Source organism: Rattus rattus, chromosome 14 (assembly GCF_011064425.1).
Source record: "Rattus rattus isolate New Zealand chromosome 14, Rrattus_CSIRO_v1, whole genome shotgun sequence".
Lineage (NCBI taxonomy): Eukaryota > Metazoa > Chordata > Mammalia > Rodentia > Muridae > Rattus > Rattus rattus.
The window spans coordinates 25,335,709-25,355,712 of NC_046167.1; the positions used below are offsets into that span (position 1 = coordinate 25,335,709).

The window sequence follows — 20,004 nt, forward strand, 5'->3', positions numbered from 1 at the left end:
TTCGTTGTTTTCCTGCTGTGCTGGGACAAAGCCCAGGCTTTGGGCACACTGGACTCTGCCTCTAAGCTAAATCTTGACCTCCGATAAACGTACACACGCATTGGTCTCTGTTGTGAGGCATAGATCCGTAGGCAAGATACGTCATTAGCAACATAAACTCACATATGGCTTCCCAAGAGACCTGAATATCTGGGGCCAAGCTCATGTCAGATCTAACTACTGTCAAGGTCTGAATTCTCACAGCACAGCTGCCAGAAAGTTAAGAGAGGATAACACAGCAGCTGTTGATTTTTTTTTTCTGTGTATACCTTACTAATGAAGTAACGTGTGTTTCTCAACAGAATCTCGTGAGCTGTGTGCTCTGGAGCAGAACTGAGTAGGACTAACTCAAACATTTAAGGGTACCCTCATAATAATGGGAGTACCATCACCCGATTTCTGCTTCGTCTGCCTGGGACCGGTCTGAGCATTTGACGTGTGTTAACTCAGTTCACACAGGAGCTGGTTCTCAGCAGATCCCTGCTAACCCAGATGAGTATGTTGTTGTTATAACTCAAAAACGGACACACTCCCAAAGGTGGGATTGCGGCTCACCGGCAGAAAGCCTTGGGTCACTTACACAAGGGATGTTATGTACACAAATGTCATTCAGAATAACCAAGGGAAAGATAAGCTGAGGAAAAAGTTCTGACGTGCCGATGGCACCGCATGCCGTTCTCACCTGTTTTCAGATGAGAATTATAAAAACCTGTTAGGTTTTATCTTCTCATACCCCAGATACTGAGATAACTCCACACAGATGCAAAAGGAAGGAAGGAAGGAAGGAAGGAAGGAAGGAAGGAAGGAAGGAAGGAAGGAAGGAAGGAAGGGAGGAGAGACAGACAGACAGACAATGCTAGAGAGATGGTTCAGAGGTTAAGTGTGAATTACTCTTACAGAGGACCTATATTCAGTTCCCAGCACTATCAGACCTCTCATAAACCCCCAGAATCCCAGTCCCAGGGAGAACTACTGCCCTCTTCTGGACTCTGCAAGCCACTCCACTCATGCAGGAAACACATCACCCTTAACCAACACCCCCCACACACACATACATACATGTATATACACACAATTTTAAAAATAAAATAAATAGTTTAAAAGAAATAAACACACAAGAAGCTGGAATTTTTGGGTTTTTTTTTATTTTGTTTTTTAAGGCTGGGTCTCTCTCGATACCCATAGCTACCCTGAAGTGACCCTGTATAGACCCGGTTGACCTTCCACTCCAAAATCTACTTGCCTCTGCCTCCCTAGAGCTTGGATTAAAGGCATGTGCCGCCATGCCCAGCAAGTGCTTTAATTTCAACTGAAGGCATCCTGGTTTCAATAGTGATGCCTCTGGAAGCTTAGACTCAATCCCTCCAGCATAAGGGTTTAATATTATTTCCTCGGCCTGAGACCACTAAGGTAATTTGTGGGTAAACTGTAAGGACGTGGTTAGCTACTCTATAGTGAGATCAGTCTGTAGGAATCAGGGGCACTGGTCACTAAACCGTGAGCTGTCTGTAGGGCTGATCTTGCAAAAACCAGCAAGGCTTGTAGTTGGTCGTGTACATTCCTTCAGAGGTGCTGAACCTGCACTCAGAATTGTTTTTTGGTGTGTGTGTGTGTGTGTGTGTGTGTGTGTGTGTGTGTGTGTGTGTGTGTGTGTGTGTGTTCTTTGACCATAACACCAAGTCATAATACCCTGCTGTCCACTGCTATTGCCCATGAATGGTCCCTCACAGGCTGCTGTTTTGAAGAACTGTTCTGTGCCAAAGGTGCTGTATATCCCTGTGCGATGAAAGTAGGCAGGGCTGGTTAAGAAGAGTTTCACTGGGAGAGGGGGGAGGACGAGAAAGAGTCATGGAGATAAAAACAACTAAGACTTCATTACGTGCGTGTGGGAAACCACCACCAAGGAATAGAACCCAGAAGTTAGTTTTGAAAATATCAGTGAAGACACTGTCTGATTTCCGAGTGTCGTTCTAACTTAGAGAAGAAGAATTAGTAGCTCTCAGTTTACAAAACAATCAGATGTCAGTGTCAGCCTGCTGATGGGACCTGACAAATGGCCTCCCATCTTGAGAGACTGAGCCCTCAATACATATGATCTGAGGCCAAGCCAAGGTGAAGAGTGTAAGAACTGCGTTAAGTCATAGCATGCCTAGCTAGTGTCCCTGGAGAAATGCCAGGTGTACAGAGACAGCCTTCCACCCATCTGGTATGTAAAGTGCCATGTTGGCTGTGTGAGGGACGAGAAAAGAAAGGTCCTGCTTTGTTGTTGTTGCCATTGTTGCCATTGTTGCTGTTTTTCAAATCAGCTCTGGAACCCTGACTTACTCTCGTCTCGGACTTTGTGAAAATTGGGACTTCTAGTTAAAATACTCGAGTAAACTTTAGCTACTAGAGGTCAGAACAGAGAGTAGGCTAACACGGCACCCTGCTAACACTCAGGAATTGCAGTGTGGACCACCACACAGATCTCCTCAGCTCACCTCTGTTCTACTTTTTAGCAAGTTTGCCTCCTGTATCTCAACGCCAAGTTTTAACTGCAACGAAATTCCAGTAGAGCAACTTCTTCTGGAGGCTTTGAAGGTGCAGCCTTGAAAGCGTACATCTAATACTTCAGAAATGCGTGCACGTAGATTATTTACGGCATTAGAGCTTCCTAGATGAATTGTTCGAGTGCTGCTCATTTAAAAATATCTAGCTGCAAATCAAGCATCATTGGAGCCATTGCTGGATGGCGTCCTTCAGAAATAAAATACACAGAGTTCTGAAGCTGAAGAGGCAGCTTGGCAGCTGAGAATGCTCGCCGGTTCTGCAGAGCACCTGAGTCTGGCTCCTAGCGCTCTCACGGGCTCACAACTGCCTGTAACTCTAGCTCCAGGGAGTCCAATGTCCTCTTCCAGCCTCTGAAGGCACTGTACTCAGCTACACATATACATACATATGATCTTTAAAATGTTCAAACACATACACAATTCCGTAATCAGCACCTATGTCCTAACAGCCAGCTAAAAATTAAATCCTTTCATACAGAAATGAATCAAAGGGCCCAGCCTAGCTTTAATTCCATCCTGAAGAAGTAACGTAATTTCTGCTGAATTATTGCTTAACATTGTGAACACTTACTCAGATATTGCTACGTGTATATCCTAATTGCCTGTATAGAATTAGCTTGCTTATATTAATATGACATGTATACTACAACAAGGTATGTGTCTCTATGTACTGTGGGTTAACTTTGAGTTGATTACTGCTGACGTGTACTTAACAGCTTCAATGTGCATGACTTGAATACACTCTAATTCAAATCTGCTGAATACGTAGAGGTATCTGTTGGTTGTTTAGCTCGTTTTCCAAATGTATTGATCTTTCTATTGTAATCTTACACTCACAATAATACTAAGAAAAAGGTGGGAGAGGTCCCATGTATTCCCTGCCCCTGTCACTTGCAGCTCACCAACAGAAAAACAGTCCCACTGCCCAAGCCTCCTGTTCTCTTCCTGTTCACCCAATTAACCCCGGCAACCTCAGATCTATTCATTGCCCCCTCAATATTGTTCCTACACATATTCTCTCAGATGGATGGCTCATTTCTGTTTAGTGTAGAATCCCACTCCACTGTATGGATGTACCAAAGTTCATCTGTTTACTTCCTGAAAGACAAGCTGGTTTCTTCCAAGGTTGGAGCACTGACTTAATTGAGCTTCTGTGAGCATTCAAGTGCAGGTATCTACAGGACCTTGCGTTTCAAGGCATTTTCCCAAGGACTGGGGTAACTGAATCCCATAGTGAAGGCATGTTTAACTGATGTAAAGGTGTCACACACCTGGTCAACACACTCGCTGAATACACACTGTGTCATGCACCTGGTCAACACACTCTGTGTCACACACCTGGTCAACACACATTGTGCCACATACCTGGTCAACACACCTGGTCAACACACCTGGTCAACACACCTGGTCAACACACCTGTTCTATTTGCCTTCCCACCAGCCATGCACAATTGTTCCCACTGCTCCACAGCTTCACCAGCACGTCATCATCACCCAGGCTGGTTCCTTCTAATAGATCTTGGTTTTCTATTACAAAGACATTGACAACAACATGGTGGGTATGTTTTCATGGTCAAATATTTAAAAAACCTGGTCCAGGACAAATATGTTTCTATGCAGGTCTCTAAGTGACTGTGGAGTGTTCATCCCTAATGGAAACATCTATATCATACCCTCTTCCTCACAAGGCTTGGGGAACATGGTAGAAAAAAGGGTGGAAAGACTGTAAGAGCTAGAGCTTGGGCACACTGCTGTGAAGCAGTGTCTTCTAGACATGGCAAGACCATTACACACATTTACTCACATCAGCTGTGGTTGCATGTACAAAATCAAGCAGGTCAGTGTTCCAGTGCAGAATGGGGCTCAAGAGGCCCCATCTCTAGCTGAGGACATACTGGCATTTGATGGCTGCTAGGTAACATAGTCAGTTTTCCTCAGGGGCTGTGGCCCCTGGTAGTTAGTTGTCTGTACTCTAGTGGACGGTCTCACACTCATGTGGATATAGGCAGCACTAATTGAACCTTGAACCCAGCATGTTAAAAATAGAGGGCATGGGAGGGAATTGCAGTGAGGGTCACAGAAGAACTGGTGAAAAGTAGGAGAGTGGAGATTGTCAAATACATTGTAAACATTTATATACACACCCCGTGTGTGTGTGCGTGCGAGCGTGTGTGTGTGTGTGTGTGTTGTGTGTATGAGAGAGAGAGAGAGAGAGAGAGAGAGAGAGAACTTTTTAAAGAGGTTGTATAGATTTACAGTCCTATCAGAAATGTATGAGAATTCCTATTGTCACCGTGATACACAACCTTCGCCAGTGTCACATGTGATTCACCACACTGTGATTTCCCTTCTCTCATTGATCATCATGAACACTGCCAAACATCTTTCAAAACATTAGGGATCTGTGTGAGTTCCCTCTCTTAGAGACACTTCAAGCACGTGAAGTGTCTTGTCTACTCAGATGCCCTATTCTCATTATGAACTCACGGAATATCTGTTGATTCCACAGGGAAATTCATATTTTACTTGTAGAGTTTAAAACCTTGTTCCCCAATCTAATCTTCATCCAGTTCTTTTGTGTGCTTGTTTTATGCATTATGGCACTTGTTCTGTTTGTTTCTTTTATGATGTATCATGGTATCTGTCGATATCTGGAAGTCATTCCTTTCCATGTTGTGAAATAAAGTTGGTTTTGCTTTCACATTTACAATTCTTGGAACTTTTTTTTAAAACTCAGCTTCACTTAAGTATAATTCACAAGCAATTAAACTTTACCAACTAAAGTGCTCAATCTGATGGGTCTTCTGACTTTTCTATTATCATTTAACTAACATCACAAGTGCAAAGTACAACATGTTCATCTATTTTAGAGAAGAAACATGTCTGCATATGTCTACAGAAGTTAACCAAGAGTAAATTGCCAAGCTATGTCATAAAACTTTAATTTTATCAGAAATAACAATTTTTCAAAATGATTGCTCCATTTTGTATTGAAATGTAACTTCATGATCTTCCTTATCACATACCAATGTTTGCAGCTAAAATATCTTATGCAGATAATAGAAAATTATATTATCAAAAATCTTAGCGTTTTATAATTATCTATCTTCAGAAATTTTCTGTAAAGCCTTTTATTCTCTACATTATGTATTACGTAGAGAATCATATTGTCATAGTTAGCATGTGTTTGGCCCGGGGAGTGGCATTATTAGAAGGTGTGGCCTTGTTGGAGTGGGTGTGTCACTGTGGGCATGGTCCTTAAGACCTTCATCCTAGCTGCCTGGATTGTGCTAGCAGCCTTCAGATGAACTCTCAGCTCCTCCTGTACCATGCCTGCCTGGATGCTGCCATGTTCCTGCCTTGATGATAATGGACTGAACCTATACACCTGTAAGCCAGCTTTATAAGGCCAACTAAATGTTGTCCTTATAAGAGTTTCCTTGGTCATAGTGTCTATTCACAGCAGTAAAAACCTAAGACACATACTTCATATCAAGTAGTAAATTAAATATCACTCCAAGTGCACTGCACCAAACCCAGAGTCAATCTGCACAGGAGTAAGCATTCTTGTAGCCACAAGTGTGCTTGCTCAGGTCAAACTAAAGACATTCAGTTAATTCCGCAAAGCAGAATGCAATCCCTGTGTACTTTTCAAAGCCGAATGAACAGATGAATTTTTCATATATATATATATACATATGTATATATATATCCCTCAAAAGTATGTCAGTTCCCAAGAGTTGAGACAGGTGAGTACTTTCTGGACTAGAGAAAGCGTGGAGAACAGGACCATATAACTCTGTAACAAGGCGGTAGAGCAACAGAAGGAATTCACCTGGTTGGGCATGACTAGAAGGACAGAGATGGGGGTTGGAAGAAGTCAACGAACAAATGAGCCAATGAGAAAGAAAGAGACAGAGGAATGAAAGGGAAGAAGAGAGAAGGGAGGGGGAAGAGACAGGGAGGAGGGGGCCTGAAGGGGAGTGGGGGAGGGAGGGAGGAAGGAGGAGAGGACCCAAGGCTTTGCCTTGCAGAGGAAGGGCCTGCAATGCAGTACAGATGTGGGGAGGCTCACAAAGGAAATCCTGCTTGACAGCTGAATGAAGAGGAGGAGGCTTCCTCCAAGTGAAGAGGGTGCCACTGTGTTCCAGGAAGAGAGAAAAGTGAAGCATATTCAAAGGCACCAGGTTTTCCTTTGTTTTCAGGAAAACCGAACTGGATTAGTTACACTTGGGGGATGTAGACACGTGTCTCAGAATACCAAGTCAGTAAGCAGAAGCGAATGAGACGCAGTGCAGCACTGGAAAAAGTGCCCGCTGTTTCTTGTCTCCCAGTTAATATGCTGGAGACGGGGAGTCTGAAGACCCACCATACCCCTCAGTGGAACACTTGGCAGTTGCTTGCTTCTGCACCACACTCTATTTATAATCTATACAACTTCAGTTTTCCCCATTAGGTCCCATTTCAAATTTCAAAAACATTAATTCCTCAATTGCTCTCCATCTAGAAGATCCACCGAGCCCTATTTCTCCATTGTCCTAAGACTCAACTAACACTTCAGGCCAGAAGGTTTACCTCTCTCTTAGCTTTAAGGTGGAATAAAAAAATTTAACTGACATAAACATTTCCTCTGTTCTACTTCTGAGTATTAGTCTTATGGAATTTGTTCCAGATGCTTCTTACAAAGGTAATGCTTCCTAGGTATTAGAGCAGACGCAGCCTGCTTCCCTGAACCAGATCTGGCCACTGCATTTTTTTTTTTTACATCTCCTAAAATGAGGATAGTTTCTTCATGTGTGTGTGTGTGTGTGTGTGTGTGTGTGTGTGTGTGTGTGTGGTGTGGGTGTATATGTGGTGTATGTGTGTTTGTGTGAATGTGTGTATGTGTGTGTGTATGTGTGTGTGTGGTGTATATGTGGGATATGTGTGGTGTGTGTGTGTGTGTGTGTGTGTGTGTGTGTGTGTGTGTGTGTGTGTGGGTGGGGTGTCTTGGGAGATACCTCAGTGCTTGCCATGCAAGCATGAGAGAGTTCACATCCCCAGAAGAGCTAGGGGCAGCAGCACATACCTATAATCCCAGCACTGGGGAAGCAGCCACCAAAGGACAGTCAGGCCAGTGAACCAGTGGGCTCCTGGTTCAGTGAGGTCCTACACCAACACACACACACACACACACACCACTTTCACTCACACACACACACACACACAAGAAGTTGGAGAGCCACAGGAGAAGACAAGTGACCTTGACCCCTGGCCTCCACCTGCACGTACACACACATCATGCATACCCCATGTGCATGTACCCATACATGTACAAGACACAAACACATATGCACAAAATGTCTGGAGTATGCATTTCAGCACCCATCAATACAATCTTTAGGCTCACGGCCAGGTTTATCTATTTGAATACTGTCTACAGCTGCTCTGGGGCTAAAGATCAAAGTTGAGAAGAAAACATGACCCAAGATACCTAAAATATTTACTCTCTGGTGCTTCCCAGAAAACGATGCCAAGCCAGCTCTGCCGGCTGCCATGTGTCTACTACAGCTAAGCCGCACTCTCAGATCTAGAAAAGAAGATGCATGAAAGCCCTGAGCACAACAGGGCCGTTCTGCAAATTCAGGTTCAAGTGTCAAAGACTGACAACTTCAGGGTAGGGAGAAAACAAAGTCAGTGGTTTAGAGCTTCCCAAGACTGGGTCCTGAGTTCAGATCCCATGTAAACCCTGTGTAGGTGTGATAGCCTGATTTTAATTCCAGTCTCGGAAGGGAAAGATAGGGAATACCCAGGGCATGCTACTTATGGAGACTATGTGTAAGAATATACATTCCAAAGACATGTCTTTAACAACCCTACATCCAATAGAGGGCTGATACCCAAAATATACCAAGAACTCAAGAAGTTTGAATCCAGAAAACCAAATAATCCAATTAAAGAATGAGGTACAGAGCTCAGCAAAGAATCCTCAACTGAGGAATCTCAAATGGCTGTGAAGCACCTAAAGATATGTTCAACATCCTTAGTCATCAGGGAAATGCAAATCAAACCGACCCTGAGATTCCACCTTACTCCAATCAGAATGGCTAGGACAAAAGTCAGGCAACAGCAGATGCTGGTGAGGATGTGGAGAAAGAGGAACACTCCTCCATTGTTGGTGGGATTGCAAGCTGGTACAACCACTTTGGAAATCAATCTGGAGGTTCCTCAGAAAATTGGAAATAGCTCTACCTGAAGACCCAGCTATACCACTACTGGGCATATACCCAAAAGATGCCTCAACATATAACAAGTGCTCCACTATGTTAATAACAGCCTTATTTATAATAGCCAGAAGCTAGAAACAGCTCAGATATCTCTCACTGGAAGAATGAATACAGAAAATGCTATACATTTACACAATGGAATACTACTCAGCTATTAAAAACAACAACTTCATGAATTTTGTAGGCAAATGGATGGAACTAGAAAATATCCTGAGTGAGGTAACCCAGACCCAAAAGGACATACATGGTATGTATTTACTGACAAGTGGATATTAGCCCAAAAGCTCAAAATACCCATGATACAACTCACAACCATATGAATCTTAACAAGAAGGTGGGCCAAAGTAGGATGCCTCAAACCCACTTAGAAGAGGGAACAAAATAATCATGGGAAGCAGAGGGAGGGAGGGGCCTGGGTGGGAAAGGGGAGGGGGAGGAGAAGGGGAAGGGCGGGACCATGTATGGGAAGAGACTGGAGAGAAATCCACAGGACCAGGAGAATGAATGGAAATAAGTGGCAGTAAGGGGTGGGGAACTTGGGGAACCACTAGAAAGTCCTAGATACCAGGGATGCAAGAGGCTCCAGGACCCACTGTGGATGACATTAGCCAAAGTGCCCAATAGCAGGAAATGGAGCCTGAAGTGACCACTCCCAGTAGATAGACATGGCCCCCAGTGGAGGGATGGGGCCACCCACAAATCTCAAAGTTTTTAACCCAGAATTGTCCCTGCTAAAGGAAATACAGGGACAAAAATGGAGAAGAGGCTGAAGGACAGGCCATCCAGAGACCACCCCACCATGTGATCCATTCCATCGGCAGACCCCAAACCACAACACGATTGCTGATACCAAGAAGGGCTTGCATACAGGAGTCTGATATGGCTGTCCTGAGAGGCTCTGCCAGCACATGACTAAGACAGATAAAGATACTCACAGCCAACCATTGGACTGAGCCCGGGACCCAATGGAAGAGTTAGGGGAAGGGCTGAAGGAGCTAAAGGGGATTGAAACCCAATAGGAAGAACAACAGTGTCAATTAACCAGACCTCTCAGAGCTCCCAGGGACTAAACTACCAACCAAAGAGTATATGTGTCCCAGTTCATAGCTCCTGCTACACACGTAGCGAGGTCTACCTTATCTGGCATCAGTGGGAGGGGAAGTGTTTGGTCCTGTTGAGGCTTGATTCCCCAGAAAAGGGGGATGCTAGAGGGGTGAGAAGTAAGTGGGTAGGAGGTAGGTGAGCACTCTCTTAGAGGCAAAGGGGATGGGGTGGGGGATTCGTGGAGGAGAGACTGGGAAGGGGATAACATTTGAAATGTAAACAAAATGATTAATAAATTAAAAAACACATTCATACACATGTACAACATATCACGTACACACAGAGAGACACACACACACAAATACACACTCATACACACACACGAAAAATGGAAAAGTTGGAACTAGAAGCTTCTCTTTCCCCTACAACTGTCTTTTCTCTGGTGTTGGGATACACTATGATCAAATACCCAGTCCCACCCAAGCTCCTAGAAGGCTGTGCCCAGAGGCCTTTAGCACCTATTGGTCAGAACCATGGCCACTAGTACCTAAAAAGCCATCCTCATCTTCCTGATAACCACAGCCCATACCTCCAGGCAGACACTGAGCTGCTGGCCAAGGTGGTAGGACCATAACCCTGTCGTTTACTTCACGTTCCAGCATCATACCTAGGTGTGTCCCAGACAGACCAGGTGAGTTATGGCATCTGCCAATCTTGTCCCTGTGCTTGGGGGGACTCCATAGGCAAGAGGAGAGCCCCAGGGAGGATCTGTTCCAGGCAGTCCCATCTGCCCCATGGTTAGCAGAGATCTCCACCAGATGATGGGTAAACTTGTTTCCTCTAAAGTTTCATTCTATTTCATTTTCTAAGTCTTACAAGAAAGCTTACAAGGGAACCAAGCAGCCCTTTCTTAACCATGATGAGGATTCTTAAACATCTTTAAAAGTCCCTCAGAATGAATCTTCAATTCATAAGGCTATGCCGACGTCACATTTGATATCTATGGATTCCACAAAATGCTTCCTAGATGGAGAATTTTGATTATGTCGTCTTATTCTACAATTATGTTCTCTGTAGCCATCCTTTCCTAACTGGGTAGCAGCATCAATGAGTGTCTAAAGTCTAACAGGAATTATTTGTCTATAACTCATAGATGCACACTGTTCTATTCTATCCCAGTGAAGTAGTCTGTCCCCCAAATCAAATGTTACAAGCCACAAGGGCATGCCATCTACTCATAGAATCAATTATTCTAAATTTTCTTAGGTGTGTACACACACACACACACACACACACACACACACACACACACACACACACACACACACACAGCAGGCACACACGTGTGTGACCAGAAGACACTCTTGGGCTGTCATCCTCAGAAGCTGCCACTTTATTTTATGAGACAGACTCTCCCTCACTGGCCTAGGGCTCACCAAGTAGGCTAGTCGAGCCAGACAGCAGGCTTCAGAGCACAGCCTGCCTCTGCCGCCTTAGCACTGGGATTGCAAATGTGTGCCACCATGGCCAGGTACCCCCCACATCTCCGTGCAATGAGTTCTGGGAATCAAACTTGCAAGTCAAGTACTTTAGTAATGGTGTCATCTCCCCAGCCCTCATGGAGGTATTTTCTTTCTTCCAAGCACACTGCCTACTTTTCTTTCCTCTTAAAATACTGGAAATGAGTAGCATCTAACGCAACACTTGGACAGTGGTAAGCAAAAGTGATTGCTGGGAAAGTCACTTTCTTCTGAACGTGCTGGTCTTTTGTGTCCCTTCTGCACAAACAGAACCCCCTAAAAGCTGAAGTGAATAAACAGAACGACAGTAATCCTAGTATTTGTTTTCCTCTAGCATGTTTTATTATTTCAATTAAACACTGGAGGAAGCATGCTGTGAAAGCCTCTGAAGTTTAAGATGTTTCGCACACCTCATTTCAAAGCCAAGCTTCCTTACATCACCTAGCATTTATCTCATACTGACATTTTTATTATTCAAATTTTCCCACTTGAAGAAGAGCGGTTCATCTGGAATAGCACAACTGCCATGCATCATTGATGGCCCCACATGCATTATTGATGGGGTGAATAATATCCTGAAATGAGAAGTCACCAGGGATAAAATTCTGCTTTTTCATGTCCCGTTCAGGGGAAGAAATACTTGTGATTAAAGCGATGTCAGGGAAACTGCAAGAAATAGAGAGCTTTCTTTCTCTTTAAATGTCTGGGTATGGATGTTTTGCCCGCATCATACGTGTGTGAACCACGTGTGTGAAGGGCCTGCAGAGAGGCCAGAAGAAAAAGAAGTCAGAGCTCATGGAACTGGAGTTTCAGATGTTTGTGAGCCACTGTGTGGGCTGCTGGGAATCAATCCTGAGTCCTCTGCAAGAGCCACAAACACTCTTTATCACTGAGACACGCGAAGAGCTCACTGAAAAGTCTTGAAAGCATGATCAAAATTAACAGTGCTGTTTATGTGTGCTGTGGACAAGGGCTAGCCTAGGCAACATAGAGTCTAAAGCTGCAAGGAATCTATAAGACCAACACACTGTCTATGTCACAACAACAAATTCCTGGTAGATGCCGTGTCTCAGTAAGACCATTAAATAAAAGCGAGTCCTCATTACAGTGACTGCACTACTCTCTAAACTATGGATTACATTTTTATAACAATGTTCCCCAAACTGTACTCCTGTGGAGTCCTAGGCTCCATAGATCTACTGTTTGGGGTAAAATGATTTCCTAGTGTTGTGATCTTTCTTACTGTTTTAAATTCCTATACAGCCAAACGCCTGCACTCAAAAATTGTCCTCTTTTTTATGATATGTTTTAAAACTTGGATTGCTCTGATACAAACTTAGATACATCATTATGATTTTTTTGAACCCAGAGAGCTCTGCCTGCCTCTGCTGCCCAAGTACTGGGATTAAAGGCATGCATGACCACCACTGGACTTCATTATGATTTTTTTTAAATTTCTATTACATTTATTTTTATGTGTGCATGCCAGAGTCATGACAGCTTTCAGGAGTCATTTCCCTCCTTCCACCATTGGGGTCCCAGGGAAAGAACTCAGCTAGATGGCCAAACTTAATTGGCATCACTCTAACCTACAAGTCACCTCACCGGCCTTCTTCATTAGGTCTAAAGTGCTTGCTGTCATGACGTTCAGTCCCTAAACAGGGTGAAGACAACAAACAGTTCATATGAGAAGATAAGAACTCGCCATGGCATAGAACTATACACTGTCCCCTGTCGGGAACCGAAGAGCCAACCAGATCCGTCTCCAGTGAAACTATAAGACCAAATACTATAGAAAGCCCTCGCAGAGAGGCTAGGGGTTGGACCATATGAGTTGGTTATTGCTATTCTGATCTTCCTATGTAAATTTGGTTTTAGTTCTCCCATGGTTAAATACACTTGGGCTCAGCTACGACATCAGCCATGTGTAATCTCTCCACATAATTCAAGTCAAGAGCATGGAGCAATGCAGATTCACGAAAGGCACATCCAGTCAACTGGTTATCGCTTAATGAATTATCTTGCAGATCAAGTCGTAAGTAAGTGGAATGTCAAAACTGTCACATTTCCTCATAGTGCCCATCTGTAAGCTACTCCGGTCAGACATGGGTTTTCTATTACAGTGACCAGGGCATTGGCAAAGCCAGCTAGGGAAGGCTGGGTTCTGTAATGAAGTCTACACTCCACACGCGGATGTCTTCTTTTTCACAGGACTGTGAAGACCAGGGAGATTGAGCAGGGCTTGACATGCAGACTCCAGGACCTCAGGCCAATCCCTAGAATCCACACAAAGAAGCAGGACACAGGATTGCACCTTCGCTTGTAATCTTTGAGACAGGGTCTGACTCTGTACCCCAGGCTTTCCTTGAACTCTGTAAGTAGCTCAGACTGACTGGGAGCTTGCCGAAATCCTGACCCAGCATTCTAAATATTAGGATTTCTAGTATGAACCACCACATAGGGTGATTCTATTTATATATTTCAAATAATAAAATAGGGCCCTAAGTGTGGTTGAATCTGTAGTCCCAGACTCAGAGAGAGGCTGAGGCAGTGAAGTCAGTAGTATGTGGCTAATCTGGACAACAAATGATTAACATCATGAATATCCTAAAATTCATTAGTATATAAGTAGATAAATGTTTCCTTGTGACTTAATTTCCTGTGTTTGAGTTATTAATCCCTTTAATCTATATGTAACTTACTATTAGAATATTTGAGGTATCCTTTTTTATTAAATTAGTCACTGGTTTTTCTACTGATTTTCTTTCGAAGAATTAGTTTTTAAACTATCAAACCCATCCGTTAACCTTACCACTCCTCCATCTTGCTATTTTCCTATGACTATTTTATACTCTTTTCTTATTTGCCCACTTAGTTGGTTTTATTTTCCACTTTTAAGAACTTGTAAATTTAATGCTGTAATGTCGTCTTCACTTCTTTACTATACCTGCCATATTCTGAAACACCAGGCTTTATCACTGTGTTCAAGAAGCAAAATTTCATATTCCTTTTACTTTGCTTCTCCTTTGACCCAATATTCATTTCCGAGTGTATTTCTTAATAATAGGGACTAAAGGCCTGACTGCTGCTTCGTGGAGGTATGGGTAACCAACCCTACTACAACCCACTCCAGCAGCCACACGAACTCTTAATCATGGAGCCACCTCTCCAGCCACTAAACGTCTGAAATTTTAACGACTGACTTCTGCCCCAAATTAGAGTCCAGCTTCCCAATTGTATAGAGGCAAAGATGAAATGCCATTTGTATAAGGAATAAACAGCAAATACCTGTCATGCTGAAGAATGAGGAATAACAATCATGTCATCAGATGTAAAGTCATAGACATTTATATTTTCCTGCAGGAAACTCTACCTTGATATTTCAAATCTTCCCTTCCAGGAGAAGATGAGCCTGAATAAACATCTTAGGAACATAATGCTTAAACTCCCCCAATAAGGCAGTCCTGCCTTTGATGGAAAGATGCTATCCCTGGCTTGAGCTATTTCTGGGTCTGCTTCCAGGCGTTCATATATAATTTATAGGGTCTGACTGGTTATTGCCGACAATCATTCTATGCTCCTTAGTTCATGATAAATGCAGGAGATGCCAGTTGGAGAAGGGGAAACTACGTCCCACTTTTTCTACTAGTTAAAGTGAAATCCAGCTCCATGCAGGTGAAATACAGCACTCCAGCTGTATTAGAATCATGAACTGAGCCCTGCAGTCCTGTCCCTTTATCATAACTTGTTAAATGTTTCTACTTCAGGGTACCGTGCTTGTCACCAAAAGACAACAAAGGAGTTAAAGGTCCCCCAAAGGTCCAAGGTTTCATATGCAGAGGCAAGGGGAACAACAGCATAGACTCTGGAAAGCAATGCCGTATAAAGATTCTCAGGATACAGACCAAATGGTACAGAAATACAGACAAAAATAACCATTAAAGTGGGGGTTACAGTGGTAATTTGGGAAAGGAGACCCTGAAGAGAGGCTGTTTCATGGGGCTTTGATAGGCAAGCCCCTTTCCCTTATTTTTAGCAGCAACAGGCATCTGTCCCAAAGTTACTAAAGTCCTAAAACCAATGTTCAGAGTTCCAACTCTACCCGAAAAAGGCAAAGAGGAAACTCCAATGGAAGAAAGAACATGGGGACAAGTGCATATCTAAATGGTCATCTGGGATGGATGGAGAGGGAACTGGGTAGGGGAGGAGGAGAGAGGGAGAACAGAGATGGAGATCAGGTATGAGGAACAGGGGTAAGAGAGGCCTGAGAGTGAGAATGGAAATGGGGAGTCTCTGGTGACTAGCTAGAGACCTAGGGTGAAGGAAGATATGCGGAGTCTACGTAGGTTACTCTAACTTAGATAGAGAGACTAAAATGGCCACCTCTTATAGCTAGGCAGGATTTCCAGAGAAGTGGGGGGAACAACAATCCACCTACAAAACCTTCAACCCAAAATTTGTCTTGCCTACAAGATGTGTAGGCTTAAAGATGGAGCAGAGGCTAGGGGAACAACCTAACCAATGACTGTCCCAACTTGAGACCCATCCCATGTGAGAGAGCCAACCCCAGATGCTATTAATGTTACTCTGCTATGCTTGCAGACAGGAATCTTACATAATTGTCTCTTGAGAAGCTTCATCTGGCAGTAGATGGAGGCAGATGCAGAGACCCACAGCCAAACATCAGGCAAAACCTGGGGAAGTCTTATGAAAGAGTAGGGAATCGAATTGGGAAAGTCAGAGGGGTCAAGGGCACCACAAGAAGACCTACGGAATCAACTGACCTGAGATTGTGGGGGCTCACAGACCCTAGGCCACCAACCAGGGAGCATGCGGGAGCTGGACCTAGATGCCCTACACATGTGTAGCAAATGTGCAGCTTGGTCTTCATGTGGGGCCCCTAACAAGTGGGACAAGAGCTGGCTCAGTCTCTGTTCCCTGCCATTGGATCCCCTTCCCTAACTGGACTCCCTGGTTGTGCCTCAGTGGGAGAGGATGTGACTAGACTTGCTGAGACTAGATGCTCCAGGGTTAGGTGGTATCCAAGTGGGGGTTCTCCTTCTCCTCAGAGAAGAAATGGGAGGAGGGATTTATAGGGTAGGACTGGGAAGAGAGGAGGGAGGGGAGCTGGATATAAAGTGAATTAAGAAAAAATAAAAAAGACTTTAAAGTGAAGTAAGGTAAGGACAGGAACCAGCCTAACATGGTGGACCACGCAGCCACCTGAGGGGTTTACGTCATAACAAAATAAGAAAAACAGCCCAGTGTTCTGCCTGACATCAGCTTTATCTTTAATTCTACACTCTAAAAACACAATGCAACTTTTTCATTCTTTGCTTCTAGAAATGACTGAAAGACACCATGAACGTAAATGGATTAGATGTTCAGTCAATTCAGTTATCTATAGCAAATACAGAGTCAAGTTCCCCTGCTAAGAATTAAACAGTTCACCTAGGCCTACGAGAATGCTTGATTTTCATTTGGTACACTGTTATTGAATAGGAATATTAATTAGAGTGTAATTAACTATGTGAGGGAAGCAAAAGATACCTTGGATATCATTCCTTAGGTGCTGTCCACAATTTTTTTTTAAAGTTTTGAGACAGGGTCTCTCACTAGTCTGCAACTCTTCAACCAGACAAGTCTATTTGGCCAATGAGCTCAGGGATCTACTTGTCTCTGACTTCCCAATGCCCTAGGTTGCAAGTATGTACCACATGCCAATCTTTTTGTAAATGTGGATTCTGACAACAAAACTCAAGTCCTTGAATGTGCAAGCATTTTTACCACCTAAGCCATCTCCCTAACCCAGAATATTAATTTTTAGTGTCAGAAACCAACTACCTTAGTAAAGAATCAAAACAACATCATCTCACACAATGTTTGATGTAATGAGGAGAGTCAAATGCCCAGTTACTAGGCTGGACAGATGGCTCAGAGGTTAAGAGATGCTTTTCCAGAGGACATGAGTTTGGTGTCCAGGACCCATACAGTGGCTCATAACTGCCTGTAACTAAATCCCAGGGGATTTGATGCTGCCCTCTGACCTTCAAGGGTATCAGGCTCAAACACAATGTATATACACAAATGTAGCAAACACACACACACACACACACACACACACACACACACACACACACACTTTCAAAAAGCCAGTTAACCCAAGTCACCACAAAACTGAAAAACCAGAGAAAATGGTAAATTTGAAAATGCTAGTTCTTGAAGAATAGTTTTCATAATTAGACCTATCATAGTAAATTTTACAAAGAGAACGTTCTAATGAGATTTGTCAAATTAAAACAAATGTAACGGAGGATTTGGGATGAACTCACTCACATGAATGTTTACTTAGCATCCATAAAAACCTGAATTCAAATCCAGTCCTGTAGAAACCAGGTGTGTTGGTGCACACATGAAATATCAGCACCAGGAGATAGAAACAGATGCATCATAAGTTCATGGGCATCCTTAGTCTACCTGGCAAGTTCAAGGCCAGCCTGAGCTACATGAGACCTTTATCCAAAAAAAAATCTGAGGAAGAGTATACTATACTTAACATGTACTTAACTACATGAGTGCTTATCTCAAAAAAAATCTAGACAGGTGTATAATACATATAACACTGATTGTTATAATGTTAGGAATTTCACTTGGCATAAAACACCATAGTAAACATTTCACATATATACCCACTGTCATTTTACAGAATAAGAAGACGTGTCATAAAGGATTAATCAAATATTTGAAGCCAAAAGTTTACGCATCGTTTGTTCCACAGAAAACAACAGAGTACTCATACACACACTCAGTTCCATGAGTGGAACTAGATTACTCCATCAGCCTTGAGAGATTTCAACCCACCTTAGAATTGGAAGTAGACTCCAAAAAGCAGAGTCTGTTGCCAAATCCTTCTGCTGCCAAGCACAGCTTCTGCTGCTCTTTGTGGATGGTCGCGGTGCACTGTAGAACCACCTCATCATCCTACAGAAAGAAACAGAAGGAAAGATGAGATTCCTCATGGGCTAGGTTAAGTAAGGTCTAGAAACATAGGACTTTATCACCTATTAAAAGGAATCTCAGCTGTAGGGGGCTGAAGAGATAGCTTAGCAGTTGAAAGCACTTGATGCTCTTGCAGAGGAACCACGTTCTCTTCATAGTGACCAAACGATGACTCACAACTATCTGTTATTCAAGTCAGAGGATCTAGGGTATTGGCCATCATCTCTTGACTACCAGACACACTGATGGTTCACATGCCTTCATATAGGCAAAACACTCACACGGATAGAATAAAATATCTAAAATGAAACAACTAAGTATGAGCGAAGCTAGTTAGTTTTGACTGTCACCTAGACACAAACTTGAATCACTGGGGAAGACATTCTTTATGATGAGTTATCTAGATCAGGTTAGCTAGTCTACGGGTATGTCTTCATTGTTTACTGATTCAGGAAGAGCCAGCCCATCAAGGGAAGTACCATTCCCTAGGCAAGAGGTCCTCAATAGTGTAAGAGGGGACAAAACTATCTAAAGAAAACCATCAGGGAAGGATGTGTTTATCTTTTCTTTGCTTGACCTTTGGATGTGATGAGTCTAGCTGCTTGGGTTCCTGCCTTGACCTCCCCCAAAAGATGGACTAAAACCTGAGGTGAAAGACTTATAACATCTTCCTTTCCCTACATGGCTTTTGGTCAGTGTGTTTTTATTGGTTTGTTTGTTTGTTTTTAATCACAGGCATAGAAAGGAAACTAGAACATGAGCTATATGAAGAAACTGACACCAAAAAGAGCTATACAGTGTCAGTTCCTTGGGTACTGGCTGTTGGAGAAAGAGAAGGGCCAAAGCCATTCAAGGCCATCAGTTTTCTCACTTGCCCTAGTAACAGAACCTGTTAAATGATGATACTTCATAACAAACAACCCTCCCACCTCTTACTCTTCTTTGTGGATAAGTGAAAGGTGGGATTTTTCTCGTTCACACTCTCATACACTGCTTCAGTCAACAGCACTGTCAAGAAACATCAAACATCCTCCAGAATGAAACAGGTCCTACAGGATGGCATGCATGTCAGTCAAAACTAACATAAGGAAACATGCTAATAACTGAGGTAAGTCACCATCATTCCACCACACTGTAGCAATTTGATTTTGGGATGTTTAAGAACACAGAAAGACCATTGGTTAGTTCAATACAACAAAGGATTCAAACCAATTACTGAAGCAAAATTACAGGCACATGTATACATGGGAAAAGGTGATCCACAGGATGACCTGACACAGACTATGCCTTATCCCAGAAGGGTCTTAGAGTTGAGCAGGAGCTTAAAGCCAGCCTGGATTAATAGCAAGATCAACTAGCTCACTATCCCCTGCAAAAAGGAATGAGCAAAATTGGCCACCCTGACTCTGCCATATACTGGCAGTCATGTGATCTTAGGCAAGGCCTTCAACCTCTGAAATAATGTTGCATGACAAAATGTCACCACAATGACTGAGGGCCTGAAAGGCACAGAGTAAGAGGGAGGAGGGTTGTTTGTAATGAAGTATTGTCATTTAACAGGTTCTATTACTAATGCAAATGTCTAGA

At 43.2% G+C, this 20,004-nt stretch overlaps 1 protein-coding gene across 1 annotated transcript in view; it reads right to left on the minus strand.

Annotated features, from left to right (window-relative positions):
* Nucleotides 1–18,800, minus strand: part of Ryr2 (ryanodine receptor 2) — a 393,422-nt gene extending 374,622 nt beyond the window's left edge. The window contains exons 1-2 of the mRNA XM_032885202.1: nt 18,780–18,800; nt 18,280–18,399 (exon numbers count right to left, since the gene is read on the minus strand). Coding sequence (XP_032741093.1) covers nt 18,280–18,399; nt 18,780–18,800 — 141 coding nt within the window. The remainder of the gene's footprint in view (nt 1–18,279; nt 18,400–18,779) is intronic.
* Nucleotides 18,801–20,004: the final 1,204 nt, after the last annotated feature.